The 20,572-nt window shown below is 40.9% G+C and overlaps 2 protein-coding genes across 19 annotated transcripts in view; one reads left to right on the forward strand and one right to left on the reverse strand.

The window, feature by feature from the left end:
- Window positions 1-11,701, forward strand: part of SEL1L2 (SEL1L2 adaptor subunit of ERAD E3 ligase) — a 137,318-nt gene extending 125,617 nt beyond the window's left edge. For 11 of the 18 annotated variants that reach the window (XM_049100423.1, XM_049100421.1, XM_049100419.1 and 8 more), the window contains 3 exons: window positions 2,984-3,156; window positions 11,230-11,358; window positions 11,498-11,701. In XM_049100423.1, the coding sequence (XP_048956380.1) occupies window positions 2,984-3,156; window positions 11,230-11,358; window positions 11,498-11,620 (425 nt within the window). In that variant the 3' untranslated portion in view covers window positions 11,621-11,701. Of the gene's footprint in view, window positions 1-497; window positions 779-2,983; window positions 3,157-4,067; window positions 4,138-11,229; window positions 11,359-11,483 lie in introns of those variants that run through there. The other 7 variants (XR_007405532.1, XR_007405531.1, XR_007405530.1 and 4 more) reach the window with 7 other exon arrangements.
- NDUFAF5 (NADH:ubiquinone oxidoreductase complex assembly factor 5) overlaps window positions 9,737-20,572 on the reverse strand; it is a 424,603-nt gene continuing 413,767 nt past the window's right edge. The window contains exon 9 of the mRNA XM_025469290.3: window positions 9,737-10,068. Within this exon, the coding sequence (XP_025325075.2) occupies window positions 10,025-10,068 (44 nt within the window). The 3' untranslated portion in view covers window positions 9,737-10,024. The remainder of the gene's footprint in view (window positions 10,069-20,572) is intronic.

The raw sequence follows: 20,572 nt of genomic DNA on the forward strand, positions 1-20,572 counted from the left end.
AAAATGCAGTAAAGACCCTGTTTGGCATAGAGAAACAACACCAATCTCTCAGCTATGGCAAATCAGCTCAATTGCAGCAAATACAGGCTTATTCTAAGCCAGGAAATTGCACCAAGGAAAAGAGACATTGAATGCGAGAGGACATTAATATTAAATAGAATTCACCAATATAAAAAAAAATCTCAGACCGCTAAAAATAATTCTGTGTCACAAGAGAGGTCAGGCACGAGTGTCCCTGGAGATGGGGCTGCTGAATGTCTCACTTGAGGTTGGAAAATGTAATGATGAATGTTTCTAATCACTGGTGAGGAAGAGTGGTGACCCCTCAGGATTTAGTCACTATGCTATGACTGTGAAATTCCAGGGGGGAGTCCCTCCCACTGTCAGGTGACCCCCTGAGAGCCTGTCAGGGTCACCACATGCTCCCAGTCAGCTCCCCAATTAGGGTGGAGCTGACTCCTCTGGAAAACCTACTAGTTAATTGTCTTCCTTCTTAGGGACTTCAGAGACCCTGCTTACTGCTTTTAAAGCTTGAAAATGCACAGAAGTCCTGTCCTTTTGTAGTTATGGCCCAGAAAGAATCTTCAGGTCAATGGAGAGCAACTTCCAGCAAAATTAGAAATGGAGTGGGTTTCTCGTTACGGCTCTAAGGGACTTGGGATGCGTTGGTGGCTCAGCGGTTGAGCATCTGCCTTTAGCTCAGGGCATGATCCTGGGGTCCTGGATCGAGTCCCACATCAGTTTCCTTGCAGGGATCCTGCTTTTCCCTCTGCTGTGTCTCTGCCTCTCTCTCTCTATGTCTCTCATGAATAAATAAACATTTAAAAAATCTTTTTTAAGAAAAAGGTTCTAAGGGACTTTGCCTCTTCAGGTCCCTGCAGACGCCTCTCTTGCATGGTATTTCTAGAAGGACTTGCCCCCAACTACCTGTACCTTTTGAAGCATCTGGGAAGCAAATCCTGTTTTAACCAATGTCTTTAGCTGCTTATGAATTTTATGATGATACCTCTACTCAGAGCTAAAGATGGCTCATGGTGTTACACTTTAATAGAGGATTCTAGAAGATTAAGAGAACTTCAATACCCAAAGGAATTGATTTCAAAGGATTTTAGGTATTGCAGTGGGCCAAATGTGGGGGAAATTTTGGATGGAAGGAGTCCTATAGCCCTTAATATATACGTCAGACCATACTACCGGGGGTGCTTCCTCCTTTTCCATGTAACTCTAGACCATGCTATAGAAGTTGGCCACACCTGAGATGGATGTCCTAGATTAGCACTTCCTCATCTTTTCTTTTTTTCTTTTTTTTTTCTTTTTAAGATTTTATTTATTTATTCATGAGAGACACACACAGAGAGGCAGAGACATAAGCAGAGGGAGAAGCAGGCTCCTTGCGGGGAGCCTGATGCAGGACTCAATCCCTGGACACTGGGATCACACCCTGAGCCAAAGGCAGATGCTCAACCACTGAGACACCCAGGCATCCCAGCATTTCCTCATCTTTTCAATTAACATTTTCCTAGTGAATGAAAACATGGACCTCAAAGAGACCCTTAGAGGTTATCCCTAAGTGGCCTTCTAAAGACTGAAGCCTCATATCTTAGAAAGTTACATGAACTTTTTCTACTCCTGGATATATACAAATTTGTTGGAAAGTAGGATTTCTAAATTATTTAACACTTGAGGAAAGCATTTTCTAAAAATGTCTGTCCATTCATTCCTTAAATATTTGCAAATGCCATTCTAGGTCTGGAGCAATATCAGTGATCGAGAACTTCAAAATTGTTGTCCTCATAAGAGAGAGTGAAAATAAATTCATGAGAGAGAGAAAGTAAACACATAAGATTACAGCGAGGGGCACCTAGGTGGCTGAGTGGTTGAGCGTCTGCCTTTGGCTCAGGTCATGATCCCAGGGTCCTGGGATCAAGTCCCACATTGGGCTCCCCACAGGGAGCCTGCTTCTCCCTCTGCCTATGTCTCTGCCTCTCTGTCTCTCTGTGTCTCTCATGAATAAATAAATAAAATCTTTAAAAAAAAAAAAAGATAACAGCAACCTGTGCTGTGAAGGAAATAAAACATGGAGGTGAGATAGGTAACTACTGGAGTAGGGGATGAGGGGATACTTTAGACAAAGTAGTCAGAGAAGGCCTCTAGGAAGGAAGTGACATTTGCAGTGAGACCTTAATAATGAGAAACCAGCAAATGAAGAATCAGAGAAGTCCAAACATGACAGGCTGAGGGACATGGAGAATCTTAATGCAGAGGTCCTGGGGCAAGAATGACTTTGGTGCATTGAAGGAGTATTACGGAATATTTAGAAAGCTAGAGCATATCAAGAAATTGACATGTGATGAGGCTAGTCAGGGAGGTGGAAGGCAGATGAAGTACCACTGAGAGGTCAGGTGGGGAGTCTGGGTACTATTCTAAGTGCAAAGTGAAGCATTTGGGGGTCGGGGGGAAATAACATGATTTGACTTTACATTTTAAAAAAGTCATCCTGGGGGCACCTGGGTGGCTCAGTCGGTTAAGTGACCAACTCTTGGTTTCTGTTCAGGTCATGATCTCAAGGTCATGAGATCAACCCACCCCACACTGTGTCATGTTCCACACTCAGCAGAGAGAATGCTAGAGATTCTCTCTCTCCCTCTGCCCCACCACCTGCAGCTTGTGCACACACCCTCTCTCTCTTTCAATAAATAAATAAGCAAACAAACAAACAAATAAATAAATAAATAAATCTATCTTTAAAAAAAATCATCCTAGCAGATGAACATTTGTACTATACCATGGAAGTTGTCCTGCAATGAAAACAGCTAGTGAGGAGTGTTATATTTTATATTCTATAAATTATATCTAATCTTGGTTCTAAGATTCTGAGTGTTTTTTTCTTTTCTATGTATACTACCACTAGTATACACTGAGTTACTAGGAACCATACACAAATCATCAGATTTTTTTCTTCTCTTTCTAACGTTTCTATCAGGCAATGCGTTTGCTAGAGTGAAAATTGGAGATTACCATTACTATGGCTACGGGACTAAGAAAGACTATCAGACAGCAGCCACACATTACAGCATTGCAGCTGACAAGTACCACAGCGCACAAGCCATGTTCAATCTGGCCTATATGTATGAACACGGTTTGGGTATCGCAAAGGTAATAATCCACAGCTAGTCATGGCAGCTGTATTGGTAGGGGAAATTTGTAGAAGTTTTTAATTTCATTGATGTCATCGGTGTAGAGGAAGGAAAGAAAAGACAATATTTGCTGAATCCCTCCCCCTGTACCAACACAGAATACTTACCCTAACATGAACCCTATGAGGAGGAAAGACATTTCCTGCCCAAAGACATAACTAATGAGTTGAAGTAAATCTAGTCTAGGCTAATTAGATTCATAACTTCAAGATTTTTCCAGCAATAGTCGTGGCCCCTGCCCCCTTTCCCTTCCACCTCCAGGCCTTTTTCCATTAAAATATCCAGTGACTCTAAAGCTCTCAGTAAATAAGGAGAAGGTGGGAATGAGGTCAGAGCTGGATACCAAGGTGATATTAATTCCAGAAATGTCTTGTAAATCACCCACACTGTGTACATGACACAGTGCTGAGCACTCTAGAGTATCCTAAGAAAATAGATCTCCATCCTTCAAAGACTACAATTTACTTGAGATAAGGCATATTTAAAAAGAAAGAGAGGGATCCCTGGGTGGCGCAGTGGTTTGGCGCCTGCCTTTGGCCCAGGGCACGATCCTGGAGACCCGGGATCGAATCCCACGTCGGGCTCCCGGTGCATGGAGCCTGCTTCTCCCTCTTCCTGTGTCTCTGCCTCTCTCTCTCTCTCTCTCTCTCTCTCTCTCTCTATCATAAATAAATAAAAATCTAAAAAAAAAAATTAAAAAGAAAGAGAGCTAACAATAAGAAGATACTGGGTAAATCTTTTATAAGTGTAATTAAGATAAAGGATTGCATTGGGTTCTGGCACAGTGAGAAAGGTATACTAAATATCAATAATGATAGTAACAGCCAGGCATCGGTGTGTTATATATACTATACCATTTAAATCACACAGCCACTCAACGAGATAAGCCTTATCATTGTCATCAGTGTATATGCATCAGGAAACCAAAAGTGCAGAGAGGGTAAGTCACATGGCCAACTTTGTAGAACTCATTGGTTCTCTGACTCATGGAGTCAGAATTTGAATCCAGGCCTGTCTGACCCCATGTTTTGTTGGGGGGGGGGGGATGTGTGAGCTCTGCATCGAGTCCTTCTTGGTGCTCAAGTATATATTTCATATCAGAGTTTATACTCCCTGCTGTGTTTTCAGAGCCAAACAATGAAGAGGTTATCAGCTTTTCTATGCTTTCTTCTTTCTTCTACTTGGGCTAGTAGTTGAGAGTTACTGATGGGGAATTTCCTATCTGACTGCCAATGGTACATCCACCCTGCAACAACCAAGGGCTTCACATTTAGGCACGGACCATCCAGATCCCTGCCTTCTTGAGCTCTCCCTGTGGCCTGCCTTTTGGCTGATCACTTTTCCTCAGCTCTAGTACTCTAAACAGTGGAAAGAATGTCAAATCCAAATCCAATCTGTTAGAGGGCCTGGGTGGCTCAGTCAGTTGAGCATCTGCCTTTGGCTCAGGTCATGATCCCAGCATCCTGGGGCTGAGTCCCACATCAGGCTCTCTGCTCAGCAGGGGAGTCTGCTTCTCCCCCTCCCCCAGCTCACGATCTCTCTCTCCCTTGCTCACTCTCTTTCAAATAAATAAATAAAATCTTCAAATATAGTCTGTTTTCCCCATTCTTAGTAGATAAAAGCTTCCTGCGTTTATAAAATGGGATCAAATAGCTAAATCAGAAGATTTCCTTGGATGTCATTTAGCTATACTCTACTCCCTTACAACCACCATCCACAGCTATAAAACAGATGATACCTCCCCACCCCAGGCTTTGAAATAAAACAATAAGTCTTTGTGAAGGGGCTTTGTAGTCAGTGTATGGAATGACTGGTTTTTAGATCAGAAGAGAATTTGAGTGACTTCTAAGTTACAATAAAATTGAAGCTTTTGTTCATCATTCTTCATGCAGAATTTAACAATAATGTTGACAGGAGCACTGTGTGTATCATGGATAAAAGTGACCTCATTCTATGGGCTACATTCAAATTAGCTCACCTGTCTTATGTGCTTCAAGGACTTGGTCCCCATGACAGCCTATCCTCACCACAATAAGGCCATTTTGCCTTAAGACCTTAGAGGCAGGGAGGACATAGGACCAACTGTGTGAGAGGACATATTCTGTCTACGGAAGCCCAGATGGCCCACTGTGTCAGAGGGTCTGATTTTCCTTCTTGTAGTCACCACTAGTCAATGGCATAGGATATATAACACACCAATGCCTATTCACAATGTCAATAGAGATTGTCAGGTTGTTTCATACATTTACAAAAATATTTGAAACTTGTCTCTGACCACATTTCTGTTCTTTCCTGTCCAGGTCCCGTAAAATCATGGGCAGTTCATTTTGATCAGTATCTCATAGTCACATGTGTGTTTTTTTCCTACAGAAAGTCTCTACATGGAAAAATACAAAAACAAAAAACAGGGCTATACTCAGACCTGGACATGGGCATTTTAGATTTAGTTAATGAGGAGCCATTGCTCTTTGTCTTTATTAATTTTTTCTGTTTTGCAATTAGAAAAATGATAACCAAGTACCCAGGGGCCAAGTTGATTAATCTTGTTACCTCATAGTCAAATTAACAAGAAGATACCACCTTTTCTCATCCTTAAAATGAATATACTGATAATTAAAAGCGAAAAGCTTGTTCCAGCAATGGTTAATGAAAGCAAAGCAATTAGGAGAATAGACTTTCACAGCATTAAGTCATCAAGTAATTAAGCATTTCTTCGGCAGGGCACTTCACAGTCCTCTTTATTAGTTAATCCTCATGCAAACCAGTGCGAAAGATAAGTAATAATAATACAATTACCAGGATTTCTGAGAATTGAAAAAGCCTTTGTAAATATAGAGCCCTCCTGGAGAAGGAAGTGAGGTATAAATCAACTCTTGGTAAATCAATATAAAAATATGGGTCACTGTTGTCCTCATCTGTCTTTAAGAAAGGACATTGGGACTAGGGTTATGTAGGTGACTTATCTTAATCGCTTCACTGAGAAGCATCTCATTCCCCAATTTATGACTTTGAACTAAGCTCAGTGAATTCCTTGACTTAAACTGGGCCAGGACTGACTACACCATTGTTCTGGGAATACAAAATAATGCCTGAGGAAAAACTGGGAGAAGACCTGATCTAATTTAGAAATATAAGCACTCAGCTCACAAGTTGTTATGGAACCCTATTTCAATTTACCCTTGATTTAGAAGTACTTCAGAAATTTAACCATGAAGAAAACGTGTTGCTCACCTCCTCCTGCCCATTCCTCCTGTCTGTATCCTGGCTCTGGCCAGAGTTTCTCCTCCATGTAGGCTTGCTGTAAAGGCTTCTCCATGGCCTCCCATCCTAGTGTTCTTCTTTTAGATCTGCTGCAGAGAAAGCTGTGCCTGCCAAAGATTTTAATCCCCAATTCACAGGGAGGACTTGTTGCTGAGATGTGTCTCCTGGTCAGAGACTACAATTCCCAGCTCTCTTTATTCCACATGACTGGTTCCTACCAACGGAATAGAAGTAAAAGTGAAGAGTGTCATTTCTGGGCTAAGGCAGCCAAGAAGTAGATGGAGCTTCTCCTTCCTTAGGCTCTTTCCCCTTCTATTGTTTGAATGCAGAACACAAAGAGGCTCTCAGGGATGGCAGAACCACATGGTGGAAGGAGCTTGGGTCTCTTGATTACCACATGAAAAAAATTCACGCCATGTTGAGATCTGGGAATTGAGTTGTTACAGATGTTAGCATTACCTTAGTTAATACATAATCCATCTAACAAAGCACTACCAGGTTATTTTTGATAAAATACAATCTGATACTGTTAGTCCTCCACCTCACTTTTCCCAAAATCTTGCAAATACACAAAAAAATACAAGCAAACAAACACAGAAATAAAATCATCTTATTGACTTTGTATTGCCTAATTAAGTGTTACTCTGCCATTCAAAACCCTCCTTGACCTAATGTACCTACTTCCCTACGTATCTTCTAGACCATTTTTCCTTCCCTTGCCCCTTTCCCCAACCAGAGATCTTGAATTAAACCCTCCCGACCTTTGGTTATATCACCCCATTTGCTGGAATAATCCTCTCCCACAGCTTCGACCATTGAAGACCCCTGCATTTTTCAAAGACTAGTTCCTATATCATCTCCTCCATGAACCCTTCAATGAGCACTCAGATTTGAAAGGTATCTGCATCTGCTTCTAAACTAGCTGGTACTGTGCCTTGCTTTTCTTTATTCACCCAAATATTTATCAAGGCTTGTTTTGTCTCAGGAAGCACTGTGCTTCATTCTAGGGATACAAGACAAGCCAACTTTCAAAGAGCTCATGGTCTACTATAGAAGAAGAGACATGTCCTTAGTGAGTGAAAGCCTAAAATGGCACTACTGCATGTTCACACAAAGTACTGTGAAAATGCTAACGAGGGCACAATGAATTCAGGTGGAGGGATCCTGCTGGGTCCTGTTCTAAAATGATTTTATAACATGGAGCATAAGAAACACATGATGATCTTTTTAATGGAAGAAAGCATGTATATTTTAAGATAATGACTAAGAAATCTATCCTAAATTAGGACAAAAGGTAAGGAGGAAATTAGCCTTTGGAGATGAGTTTCCCTCATATACAGTTAGACCTACCAGATAACACAGTTTTGGGATCCTACCGGGCAAACAAAAAGCACATTCACTGAATAAATTATAAATAGATCTGTCACAAATGAAAGTAATTATGGCATGAAGCATTTCCATTTCTCACTTGTCTGGTTTGACCACTTATGGGGTGTTAGAACTGAAGCTTTAAACATCAGAATAGAATTATTTTCTGGGAAGGACAAATCCAAGTTAGATATTTAAAATGGCCTTCTCAGAAATAGGACAGGTCAGAACACACACCTCTTAGAAGTGGCCATAACTTCTCTTGAAATAAATGCCTTATCACCTAATAAAATGATCAAAAATGTACAAAACAAAATAATTGTATGTGGATAGCTTTATTTATTACAGAAAAAACCTACAAATAAACAAACTGCTCCAAAATAGAAAGGATGTTCTATAAACCATCATGTGGTAGTATACTGTTGCATTATGTATTCTATGGCCTAGTGATAAATGACAGACACTATCCGGATTTGAATCTCAGCTCTGCTACTCATACATCTCATGATTTAGATAAGTGACATAACCTTTCCATGCTTCAGTTTCTTCATCTTTACAGTAGAGATAACATCAACATATCTATATAATTGTCATGAGGTTTAAATAAATGACAGTGGTGACTGGCATGCAGTGGAAGTATTTAGTAAGTATTAGTCATTATTATGATATATTATGCAACTATTAAAAATAGCATAGACTAAAAGAATATCTTAGGACATGGTATTTTCTTTGAAATATATTGTTAGGTTAAGAAAGCAAAAGACAAAATATTACCTAAAGAGAAAAATTCTTAAAAAGTATGTGTGCATATGATATATATAAAAATGCTGAACGGTTGTGCATAAAATATTATCAGTACTTCTGTTTGTACAGTGAAATTGTAGGTGGGCTTTTAATATTTGTTCAGCTCTATGTCTTCAAGATTTTCTACAATTAGAATATAGTATATTAATAGTTAGAAAACAAGATTATCCAAAAAATGATCTCTGTCCCCATTATAAAAAGTTTTTGATGACACCCAAAGATGCAGGGCTGGAAAACTCACACATCGTGTAATTGAACAATTTTCATAAACTAGAGAATTACTGGAGAATTCTGTATTTTTGAGTTATAAAGAAGCTATTTTGAACATGTGAACATTGGGCACTACTTTGGCACACCTGATATTTTAGTTGGAATCACATCATTTAAGAAGAGTCCTTAGATCATTTACCTAATCTCCTCAATCAGGTGACTTTAAAGCATAATAAGCTCAAATGTACCACAAGAAAGTTAAATGTAAGTGATTGGGTGTGCAATGGACTTCTTTAATGAACCCTGGTCATCATCAAAACACTTTTGAAAGGAAATTTTTTGTCTGAATGACTTGGATTTTTTTCCTATAAGGATCAAAGAACAAGGAGTCTTTTCTAGAGCCTACTAATAAAATTTCTGTTATATGGGTTGCCCTAATTAGTCAGTGGGTTCAGGAATTTCTCTGGGAATTTTCAAGAACAACTTCCATGGCCTGCCCCATCCCCACTGAGAATTGTGAGGCCCGGGGGCAAGAAGTGAGCTCATCCCATTTTAATGGTACTTCTTGCTAGTTTTTATTATAAACTAAGCAACTGAATTGTGATGCTTCTGCCTCAAGAAATAAATTAATAACTATAGCCTGTTTCAAATAAGAATGAATGCCTGAGATACTGACAAAGGCTGCTGTTCCCCAAACGCCCTATTAAAGTCAGTATGCCTTTCATGTGTGGGGGTGACACAGCCGTTATAATCTGCAGGGTGCTTTCAAATGAACACCCACTGAATTTGTTGGAATTAGAGACACAAATTAGAGTTTTTACAGCATACATGTTCTCTGTTGCCAGGAAGATTTGTTCAGAACAGTTTCTTGCATTTTAAGTTCTTAAGCAAGAACATTCCTTTTTCTCCAACAAATCAATTTATTAAACGACAAAGCTTTGGAAAAAATTCAAAAAATGATAAGCAGGGCGCAGCTGAGAGAGAATAGCACCCAAACATGGGTGTAGCAGGGGCCACAGGGACTCACAACTATTGCACTCCATGTCATGGAGGTTTGGGAGATGGAGAAGAAAGACGAAGAGATACAGGATAACCACAGTTTGTGAAAAATCTCCTCTTATCCTTTGGAAAATGATCAACGGTGCTCCCAGCAAAGTACAATTCTGGGACTGGCCAAAGGCACTTCAACCTTTAAAAGCAGCTCTGCTTAGCCTTTTCATTCCTGTGTCTGGAAAAGCAAGCAAAAATAAAGCAAACAAATAAAAACAAGCATAAGTAGGTGAAAATTAAAACAATTTTGTCTGCCATGGCATAATTTAGTGAGGAGTGAAAAGATCCCTAGAAATATAGTATGCCATCTGAGGAATCAAATTCCAGCCTGAGAACTAAATGGTTTATTCACTCTTTCTGTATTACTGGAGACCAGCTATGTACTCCACACTTCACTAAGCACTGGGAATTGAGGCGTTGGCACGTTGTCCAGGTCTTTGAGGACAACCTGTTGAACCTGAATGAATTTATTAAATAAATAAATGAATTTATTCCCACAAATGAATAAACAAATTCTGTAACTTCAGGTATAAGTACTGTGAAGAAAACTAGGAATTTTAAATGCTTGCCAGTATCTGTATTGTTATTTGTTTGGGAAACTGTACTGTTCCCATCTAGTGTTCTCCTGCCTCTTTAACTGGAATCAAATCTAAGGTCTGGTCTAGTGGTATCCAAGAAAGCTTTTTGGGTAGTTTTCTATGGCTCCTGTAACAAGTCCTCACAAATTTAATGGCTTAAAACAACTCACATTTATTATCTCACAGTTTCTGTATGTCAAAAGTCTGGGTGAGCTTGACCAGTTCTTTTAGCCTTTAGTCTTCACAGGCTAAAATCAATCTGTATTCTTTCCTGAAAGCTCTGGGGAAGAATTACTTCCAGGTTCACTCAAATTGTTGGACATATTCAGTTTCCTGTGCTTGTAGGACTGAGGGTCCCATTTCTTGCTGTCTGCCCACATTCCTTCCCATTTTTTCCATGTGGTTCCTCGAACAATAGTGAGTTGAGGCCTTCCCAAGCTAGAAGCTTGAACTTCTCCTGCAATATCTGAATTTCTCTTCTTCCCTCAGCCCTGAGAAAACTATTTCAGGGCTCCTATGTTTATATGGAGTCTGCCCAGGTAATCCAGGATAATTTATTTTAAGGTCTGTAACCTTAATGACATATTCAAATTCCCCTTTACCATGTAACAGAACATAATCTACAGGTTCCAAGGACTGGGGCATGAATATCTTAGAGGGAGCTTACCAAGGATAATTAATGATATTTCAAGTGATGGCTTTCATTTATTTACCCCTAAAGAATCTTCACCTAATGAGTAGGGCTGTTCTTCTATTTCTAGGACATTCATTTGGCCAGGAGATTATATGATATGGCTGCTCAGACAAGCCCAGATGCTCACATACCTGTTTTTTTTGCCCTCATGAAACTGGAAACTGTGCATTTGCTCCGAGATATCCTGTTTTTTAATGTAAGTTTTTCTCACATAGATCCCAAATCTCTGAAAACAACAATGAGCAACTTTTGGATGGTGGGATGGAAGGAGATGATAGCTCTGGATACAGTGGGAGGCTTGGATATTTTTTTTTTTGATAGAATGTCTCTCCCAGCAGTTTACAATGAGATGGAAATGGATGAAATTGGACAACACTCTTGGACCATACTGGGATTTATTTGTGATTGGCCTAATCATTGTTGTGCTGATCTTCTTGCTTAGAAACCGCTATGGGTAGGATCCAGACCATAGGAAAACCTGCTCATGGGAACAGTTCACTTCACGTTATCCTCACTAAATAAAGAATTTCCTCATCAAACTCAAGAGTCTGCTGTAGATTTCCCACACAGGCCTGCAATGGAAAATAGACAAAGCTCGAGACTTGTCTTCAGACACCATTTCAGACTTCCTGCTTAGGTGGGGTGACTACTTCTGGGGGAGTGAGGTACTAGAGACTAGTCACCAGAGGTTTCCTTGTAGACTTGTTGTCTTGGTGATCTAGTCCCTAGTTAGGGACAAAGGCCACTCATATTCATGTTTTTATGACAGCCTCTCCCCTCTCAAGAGGACAAATGGGTTTCTTGCCTCCTACATACATACAGAAGTAAGGAGGAGGGGGAGTTTTGGGAGGACAGGAACACAGATCCCTCCGAAACTGATAAAGATACAAATTTACAAATAGATCTTTCAGCTTGCAGGAATGATCCTGTGAACAACACTGTAGCTGAAATGAGCAAAAGTTCCTTGTGGTATGCTGTGCTGGGGGACTGACACACTCATCACCTGGGGACCTTCTATCAGAGCTCCCTTAGCAGTGAACAATGCCATCTGGGTCTGTCCAACATTGTAGTCCTCCCTGCCATTCCTCACTGGAACCTTGTTCCCCCTGGGGAATCCCCTCTGGAGTATCCACAGAGGGAGAGAACAGAGCTAAAAGTCTACCTCCCTGTCTCCTGTGGCAGGGAGAGCAGGGACCTGGGCCTGGGGGCAGGGTGGCCGAGGAGAGAGCAGGAGGCCCAGGACTCCTGTCAAGGGCCAGGCTTAAATCTCAGCTCCACAACTCTTTAGCTATTTGACATATCTGAGCCTCAGTCTCCTGATCTGCAAAGTGGGAAGATCTCAGCTGGTACAAGGATTAATGAGATAACATATATAAAGGGACTGTCACAGGGCCTAGTGTTCTAGAATGAACTCCACAAATAGTAACTTCTAATACTCTCTAAAATCTCATGGAAGGGGTGCCTGGGTGGCTCAGTCGATTAGGTGTTTGCCTTCAACTCAGGTCATGATCCTGGGGTCCTGGGATAGAGCCCCAGCTCAGTGGGAGTCTGCTTGTCTCCATCTGCTCATGTTGGCTCTCTCTCTCTCCCTTTCTCTCTCTCAAATAAATAAATAAAATATTTTTGAAAAATAAAATCTCATGGAAAATTGACTGGAATATGGGGACAGCTGAGTTGATAACGACTTGTGTGACTTCAGTGACCTGCAGTTAGTTCTCCAGCCAAAATCCTGTGTGTTTTGGTAGGAAAAGATCAGCTTGCCTACTTGAAAATCCAACTCAGGGACAGGAAAACAGTTAATTAATAATGTCAGTCATAATCAGAGAGTAGAATGAAATGGTGAGAGAGCACTGAATTTAGAACCAAACAACCTGGATTTGAGATCCAGCTCTGTCCCTTAGTAAGCTCTCTGTATGACTTTGAGCATAATTTCTCTAAACTCAGTTTTTCCTCCATAAAATGGGATTAATTCCTACCTCACTGGAAAATTATGAGGTTTAACATAAACCTAATATCAAAAATGCTTTATAAATATTGTACATACAAATACTAGCCATAGTCATTTATTTGACCATAAACTAACCCAGGTCTTTCTGAGGTCCAAGCGTCAAGAATTTCCTGTACTGAATCCCACACTTACTGGAGAGTTCCAATTTTTTTTTCTTTTCAAATTTTTATTTAAATTCTACTTAGTTAACATGGAGTGCAATATTGACCTCAGGAGTAGAATTCAGTGGTTCATCACTTACATACGACACCCAGTGCTCATTAGAACAAGTGCCCTCCTTCATACCTATCACTCATCTAGCCGATTCCCTGCCCACTTCCCTCCAGCAAACCCTTGGTTTGTTCTCTATAGTTAAGAGTCTTATGGTTTGTTTCTTCCTCTCTCTTTTTTCCCCTCTTCCCATATTGTCATCTATTTTGTTTCTTAAATTCCTCATGGGAGTGAGATCATATGGTATTGTCTTTCTCTGACTGACATTTCACTTAGCATAATACAGTCTATCTAGTTCCATCCATGTCTTGCAAATGACAAGATTTTGTTCTTTTTGATGGCTGAATAATATATATTCCAGTGTGTGTGTGTGTGTGTGTGTGTGTGTGTGTGTGTACCACATCTTTTTTATCCATTCATTAGTCAATGGACATTTGGGCCCTCTCCATAGTTTGGCTATTGTGAATAGAGTTCCACTTCTGAAGGAACTTCTACTTACAAACATACAAAGAAGGAGCAGGCATCCAAACTTCGGGCCCTGGTCCTAATAGGCCAGCGGTGAATTATATCCCATAGGTTTCTACAGTGCAAGCATGTCAGAGACAAGGATAAGGGTGAAGAGTGTGTAAGGCAAGCAGGGGAGTCTTGGCTCAAAGTCTGAATGAAGAGTGAGCTTCTCAGAGGTAAAGCCTGTGGAAATAGCTGCAGGCAAGAAAGAAAGGACAAATCTTTGTGGCTTGGTGTGTAGGGTAGAGAGCTGTCAAATACAGGAGCAAGGGTAGGGTAAGCTCATAAATTTCCCATTTCAGCCAATTGTGCCAAGTAAATGTGGCAAAGGCTTTGAGAGCACGAGCAACTTAGGATGTTTGAATCACCCAAGTGTCCATTTCTGGGCCTCCTCTCTGGAGCTGCCTCAGAGGCACCCGGGATATGGGTGCACACCTGCTATACTTGTGCAGCTGCATGACGACTGGCCAAGGGAGAAGGAGCCTCCTGCCTGGCAGCCTCTTCTACCTTCTGTTATGACAACCCCACCTCCTCCATGGGCACACAGAGCCCCTATTCTTTCTGCTTCTGATAGCTTTAAACAAAAACTGATAGCCAGTAAACTACAAAGAAGCTTTTTTTTTTTTTTTTTTTTTTAATCCAGTTTTCTTTGTAACTCCCTTTTTTCTGTACATTTCCTTTGCTGGTTCTTTATTAAAGCAGAGAAGGCTTTCAAGTCAATACATTTTTTTTTTTAAGTCAAGTAAACAATTTTGTTTGCTAGAGTCAGGGTCCATAGTCACTTTACAAGGAGCACGCTTTTGGAATTCTGTGCTTTTGCCCAACATCATAAATGGTGGGTTTTAACAGCTGTAGCCATGAGTGGCTGAGAAAAAGAGAGAAGAAGATAAAGTCCGGAGGGAAGCAGAGGCAGATGGTACTGGGACTCCCAGGAAGCACAGAGAAGAGGGTGAGGGAAGGCTGAGAAGAGGGACGAGGAACTCTGTGGAATGCCCTACTATATGCCAGACTCTTCTGTTTCTCATTCCATCTTCATGATGAGACTAGAGGTGGATATAACTACCTGTGTCTCCTACAAGGGGAAACAAGTCTAGGAGAAGCTATGTAACTTGCTAAGATCACATAATAATGTGGTCACATAATAATAAATAAGCTAGAATTTGAGTCCAGATCCAACTCCAAAATACTTTCTTTCCTCCATATTACTGTTCTAGTTATTTCCTGCTGCTTAACTACCTAAACCTTGAGGTTTAAAATGATCAGGCATTCTAGGCAGAGTGTGGCTGTGTGATTCCTCCTTCCACATGACATTGAGAGAGTCTACTTGTTGGGGTTCAGCTGGAGGACAGGCTATTCTAGAGAACCCAAGACAGTTTTACACCTGGCACCTTGGAAAGGTGACTGGCAGGTTGGACTTAGCTGCGAGGGGTGACCAGAGTACCTCTAAGTCATACTCTCTTCAACATGATGGACAGAGTCATGGGACTTTATACCCAGCAGCTCAGAACTCCCAGAGATCTTTACAGAGACCCAGACACTGAGCTGTTTATCTTGGAAGACAGGCCTGTCTATGAGGTGGGATTCTTCTTCCATTTTATAGATATGCCCCCTGCAATGATCTGATTATTTCTTTAGAATAGTGTTAGCAGAGGATACTTGAAAGCAGAATCATAGTATTTTGATACTAACTGGTGAATCTGTTCTGTCTCAAAAAGAAATGTAGGTGTCATCAAGTAAATGGATTGGCAAATGCAAGGAGTATATTAAAAGAACCGAATACAGTAAGTAGGCTGTGGCCTGCCTGCTTCAGCCTGGGGCCCCTGAGTGAGGAGGGAGTAAGGGAAATGGTCAGTTTTGGCTGTTTCGTCCCGTCTTCACCTACCTGCCTCTGACACTCCTCTGGGATTGGGATGGCAAGAGGTGTGGCTTAAGAAGTAGGATAGTTTATAATAAACTTGCACTTCTGTAATCCTGCAGAAAGTGCTCGCTGAACATGGAAGTTCACCATGTCAGCTCCCATGGAGCACTTTTGTGGCTTTCTCAGGGATTCCCCTGCTGAGAAACTTTTTTGTTTGGGGTCTCCTGAAAACAAAGCCTGAGACAAGGATTTGTGTCTAGATAGTTCATTTGGAAGGTGATCCTAAGATTCAGAGTGAGGGCATGAAAAAGGATGAAAAGCCATTTAAAAAAGGTACATTATTGAGGTCACTACTGTGGGCAATAGGGGTTTTGCCAAGATCTGAAAAATTTGCAAGATATTCCTGGAATTGTTTGCCTGAAAGATGAGAGGCTGGGGCACTTGCCCATCAGTTACCTCCTCCATCATCTGGGGATTGCTCCAGGCTGCAGTAACGACCCCTCATCCCCTCCAGGCTATTTCTTGAGGCTTTGGGGAACTCTCCAACATAGAACAAAGACTTGTGCCTTCTCTTAACATTGGGCACAGCTAACAGGAGTCTGAGGTTGCAGGAAAAGACCCTCTATAGCTTCAGCTGAAATCAGAGCTGACCAGGAAAAGCATCTGCTTCATTAATGAGGCCTCCTGAGCCTCAAAGCTCTGCTCATCCATCAGTCCATCCAACAGACTCTCTGTTGGGACTCCCTAGCTGTGTTAGGTTGAATAATGACCCTCCTTCCCAGGTTTTCCATGTCCTAATCTCTGGAACCTATAAATGTCACCTATGTCAAAACAAAACAAAACAAAACAAAATTCTATGGAAGTGATCACATTATGAATTATTGAGATGGGAAGATTATCCTTGATTACCTGGGAAGACCTAAAAATCCAATCACAAGTATCCTTAGAAGACAAAAGCAGAGGGAGGTTTGACAGAGACAGAAGAGGAGGCAATGTGACAACAGAAGTTGGAGTGATGTGGCCACAAGCCAAGGAAAGCCACCAGCCACCAGAAGCTGGAAGAAGCAAGGGATGGATTCTCCCCTGGAGCATGTGGAGGGAATATGGTCTGGCCAACACCCTGATTTCAGACTTCTGACCTCCAGAACTGTGAAGGAATAAATACCTGTCATTTTGAGCCATGAATCTTGTGGTGATATTTTTATAGTAGTTCTAGTAAACTAATGCAGTATTTTCTCTCCAGGTAGCTCTAGGCTGGCTCTTATCCTGTGTCCTTTATCTGGTCCCTGAGGAACACACATTCCTGCCCCTGCTTTTGGTGGAAGAGCAGCCAGCTCTGGGGACAGCCCATTAGCAGAGGATACTTAAAAGTGGAATCGTGGTATTTGATACTAGCTCATGAACAAGTGTCTCTAGCAAAAGGAAACACAGGTGCAAGCAGAGTAGATAGACGGACAAAAGTAAGGAGTATGTTGAAAGAACCGAATGCAACAAGTAGGTTGTGACCTGCCTGCTTCAGCCTGGGGTCCCTGAGTGAAGAGGAAGGGAATGGTCCTCTTACTCTGTCAGTCTCACTCTCTCTCTCCCCTCAGGCAGATAGCCATGGCCTCTCCCTACTGGGCATGTGTCACACTCCAGTTCCCTATATCCCCCACACTCAGGGGCTGCAGATCAAGTTCTCCAAGTAGTTTCCTTTGAACCCCTCCCTTTTGGTTACATTTGATGGCAGAGGTCCCTCTTTTCTTCCCCCTTGGGAAACACAAAGCCATCAGCAAACTCCTTGCAAGAAAATGTTGCCTCCACCACCCTCCTTCAGGCCTTAAATACCCTAGTCCCCACTGTCCAAGGTTTTGCAAATCTGTCGAAGATACCCAGCTCCTCAGTTTAGAAAACTGGCTTCTTTGGTTAATTCTCAGCCTATGGCCTCAACACAAATCTAGGCACTGAGAGTCCTATTGTATCACCCAGAAATCCCTCTCTGATGATTTCATTACTGAGAAGTGTGCTTTGAGCTGGGAACCAGCAAACAAACAGCTCCTACCCTAAGTGTGCCGGAACTCCTGCCGCGGCCCCCATTGTCACTGATCCACACAGGCTTTGCTAGTTTCTTTCTCAGGAAAGTGCAAAGGTGAGATGAGTCTATGATTCCAAAGTCACAAAACTCAGTGGTGTGCATGTGTGCAGCTTCAGAGCTAATAAGATGGACCGACTACCTGTGGCAGATTAGGAAAGCCTTCTTCTGTTTGTAACGGGTTTGTAATAGTCCTTGCCAACTCTATACCACAGCCACAAAAAAATGCCTGAGGTATCAGAATTTTTTTTAATAAAAGTAATCATTACCAAAAGAAAATGCACAAGGAGTGGAGACGTAAATCTTGGATTTCAGATTAAAAGTTGCTCCACATGGAACGACAGGTTTTTCCACCACACTTCTGTCTTCCCTTCATTCCTTACTCTGCCAGAATGAACTCTTTCCCCATGAGTACTTTGCTTGTATGTGATTAATATGAAAAAACTATTCACCTCCTCCAAAATGTATCCTTTTCATAAAAAAAGGTACCAACCTGTAGCAACAATAAATGCGCCATTGTAACAATAGTTTGTTATTAACAGGAAAATGTAAAACTAAAAATAGTGATTCCACTAGAGCTAACTTGAGGAAAATGGTCATGTGCTGAATATACAATTCCAGAGGCACAATGTACCTGAAGTGTTTATAGTTCCCCAAACTCCTGTGCTCCAGAAGCTTCTCTTCTCAGAGTCTTCGTCTGGGAAAATTCAAAATTATTCAAACTAAAATAATCTGTTGAAAAAGGAATTGTCACATCTTCCAGAAGAGAATATCCTGGCTCAGAGAACAGATCTGCAATTTGCCCAAGGTCACACTGTCAGTTAGTGGAAAGATTTAGGATTTAGGATTCAACCCCAAAGCCAGTGCTCTTTCTTCCATTCTATCCATCCCCCCATCATATTATTATCATATTGTCAAATATAGCTTTTAATGTGACATGTATTATTTTTCATTTTTCTCACTAAAAATATTAAAGTGAACTAAAGTTAAAATTTACATAAGCTTCTTTAGAACAATGCTTGTTTTAATCATGCTTCAAAGGTATCACAGAGAAGACCTTGCCAACATACAAAGACCCAAAAGGCTATCATTAATCTTGCTGTGTGATTCACTGACATCTCAAAATGGAATGTGAAGTCTTGATTGTGATTAATCAATACTATTGACCAATACTCTTGATTTTCCTCTGAGTTATACTGACTTTCCACACTGTCTGATTTTCTCTTCCATTCTCCACCTCTCCTTCCCCACTCCATGTAAATTCACTTTCCAAAGATTCATCCCTTTTCCAGATGAACAGTGTCAGCAGTAGATACCACCAGTGCCTCATCCAGGTCCCCTGAGCCCAGTTCTCAGGTCACCTGCATCTTCCATGGGCAATCCCTGCTGTCTATGGCTTCCTACCTCCACACCTGCATTCCTCTGAGGAAGGTCGGTCCCTGGCTCCAGGAGAATTCTTGGCCAGACATACAGCACTGGGACACACCAGAAGCACCAGGGGGTTACAGCTCCCAGGAACAACCCTCAAAGAGAGAAGAACAAGAATGCCCCAATTTCCTTGCCCCTCAGTGGGCTGATTTGGAGTAGAGTCCCTCAGAAGGTGTCCAGCAGGATTGAACCCCAATAATCCAGTGTAGTAACCTACTTACTAGCACATTTTTTATTGACTTTCCTCCCTCCCATTTTCCATTCTCTCATTTTCCCACTCCCTTTCCAAATAAACTACTTGCCCTCAAATATTTGTCTCGGAGTGTTTTGGGGGAACTCACACCAAGAAGGAATATAAGGAAAGATCATATTTAAAATACCAGAAAACAGAGACAATAACCAAATTAGGAATAATATCAGCATCTATTTAAATTCCCACTAGATTGTATACTTTATGGGAACAGGGACCAGGACCATATTTGATTTGTTCACCATGCATCTTGAGCACCTAGCACTGTGCCCACACATGATTATTCTCAAATACTTTTTAAATGAGTAAATGAATGAATTTATTAATGAACAAACAGGTGAGAATTCCTAGCTCTTTTGTAAGGTTCTTCAAATTTTAAGATGACATGTTATCCTAATTAATGCCAAAGAAAAGGCTGAAATTATAAAATAGGAATCTGAACTATGCAATAATTAAACAATCATCTATAAGATTTCAATAGGAAGATGTCAAAATACAGAGAGGTTCATTTTCCCTAAATAATCCTTAAATATAAATACAAGTAGAATGATTTTTAAACTACATAAGTTATTTCCAAGGTTTAGAAGGAAAAATAAACATAGATGAATAGAAAGGACAGTTATATAAAAGGAGAGAGAATGAGAGAGAATAATACTAGCCAATAAAATATAAAGTTATGATAATGGAGCCATTTGAGTAAGCTAGAACAGAATAGAGCATCCACAAATGACTCAAATTCTTAAAGTGTCAATTCAAATCAATGCAGAAATGATAGGTTATTCAGAATTGTATATATTATAAAATAGCCTGTGGGGGGTGGAGGTACTCAAGTCTCTACCTCACACTTTATGTGAAAATGAATTCTAGATATGCAAAGATTTAAATATAATAAACATACAATACTATTAGAAGAACACATCTGTGAGTTTGTTTGCTTTTACAACCTACGGTAGAAAGCTATTTTTTGATGTGGTACCTGCACATAGCTCCTCTAGGCTCTGCCGAAGGAAGGTCTCCTCCTTCTGACCTAGAGACTCCTTAGCTCGAGGAAAGAGCAGCCTGTGACCAATCCGTCTTC

Source organism: Canis lupus, chromosome 24, assembly GCF_003254725.2.
Source record: "Canis lupus dingo isolate Sandy chromosome 24, ASM325472v2, whole genome shotgun sequence".
In the NCBI taxonomy this organism is placed as follows: Eukaryota; Metazoa; Chordata; class Mammalia; order Carnivora; family Canidae; genus Canis; species Canis lupus.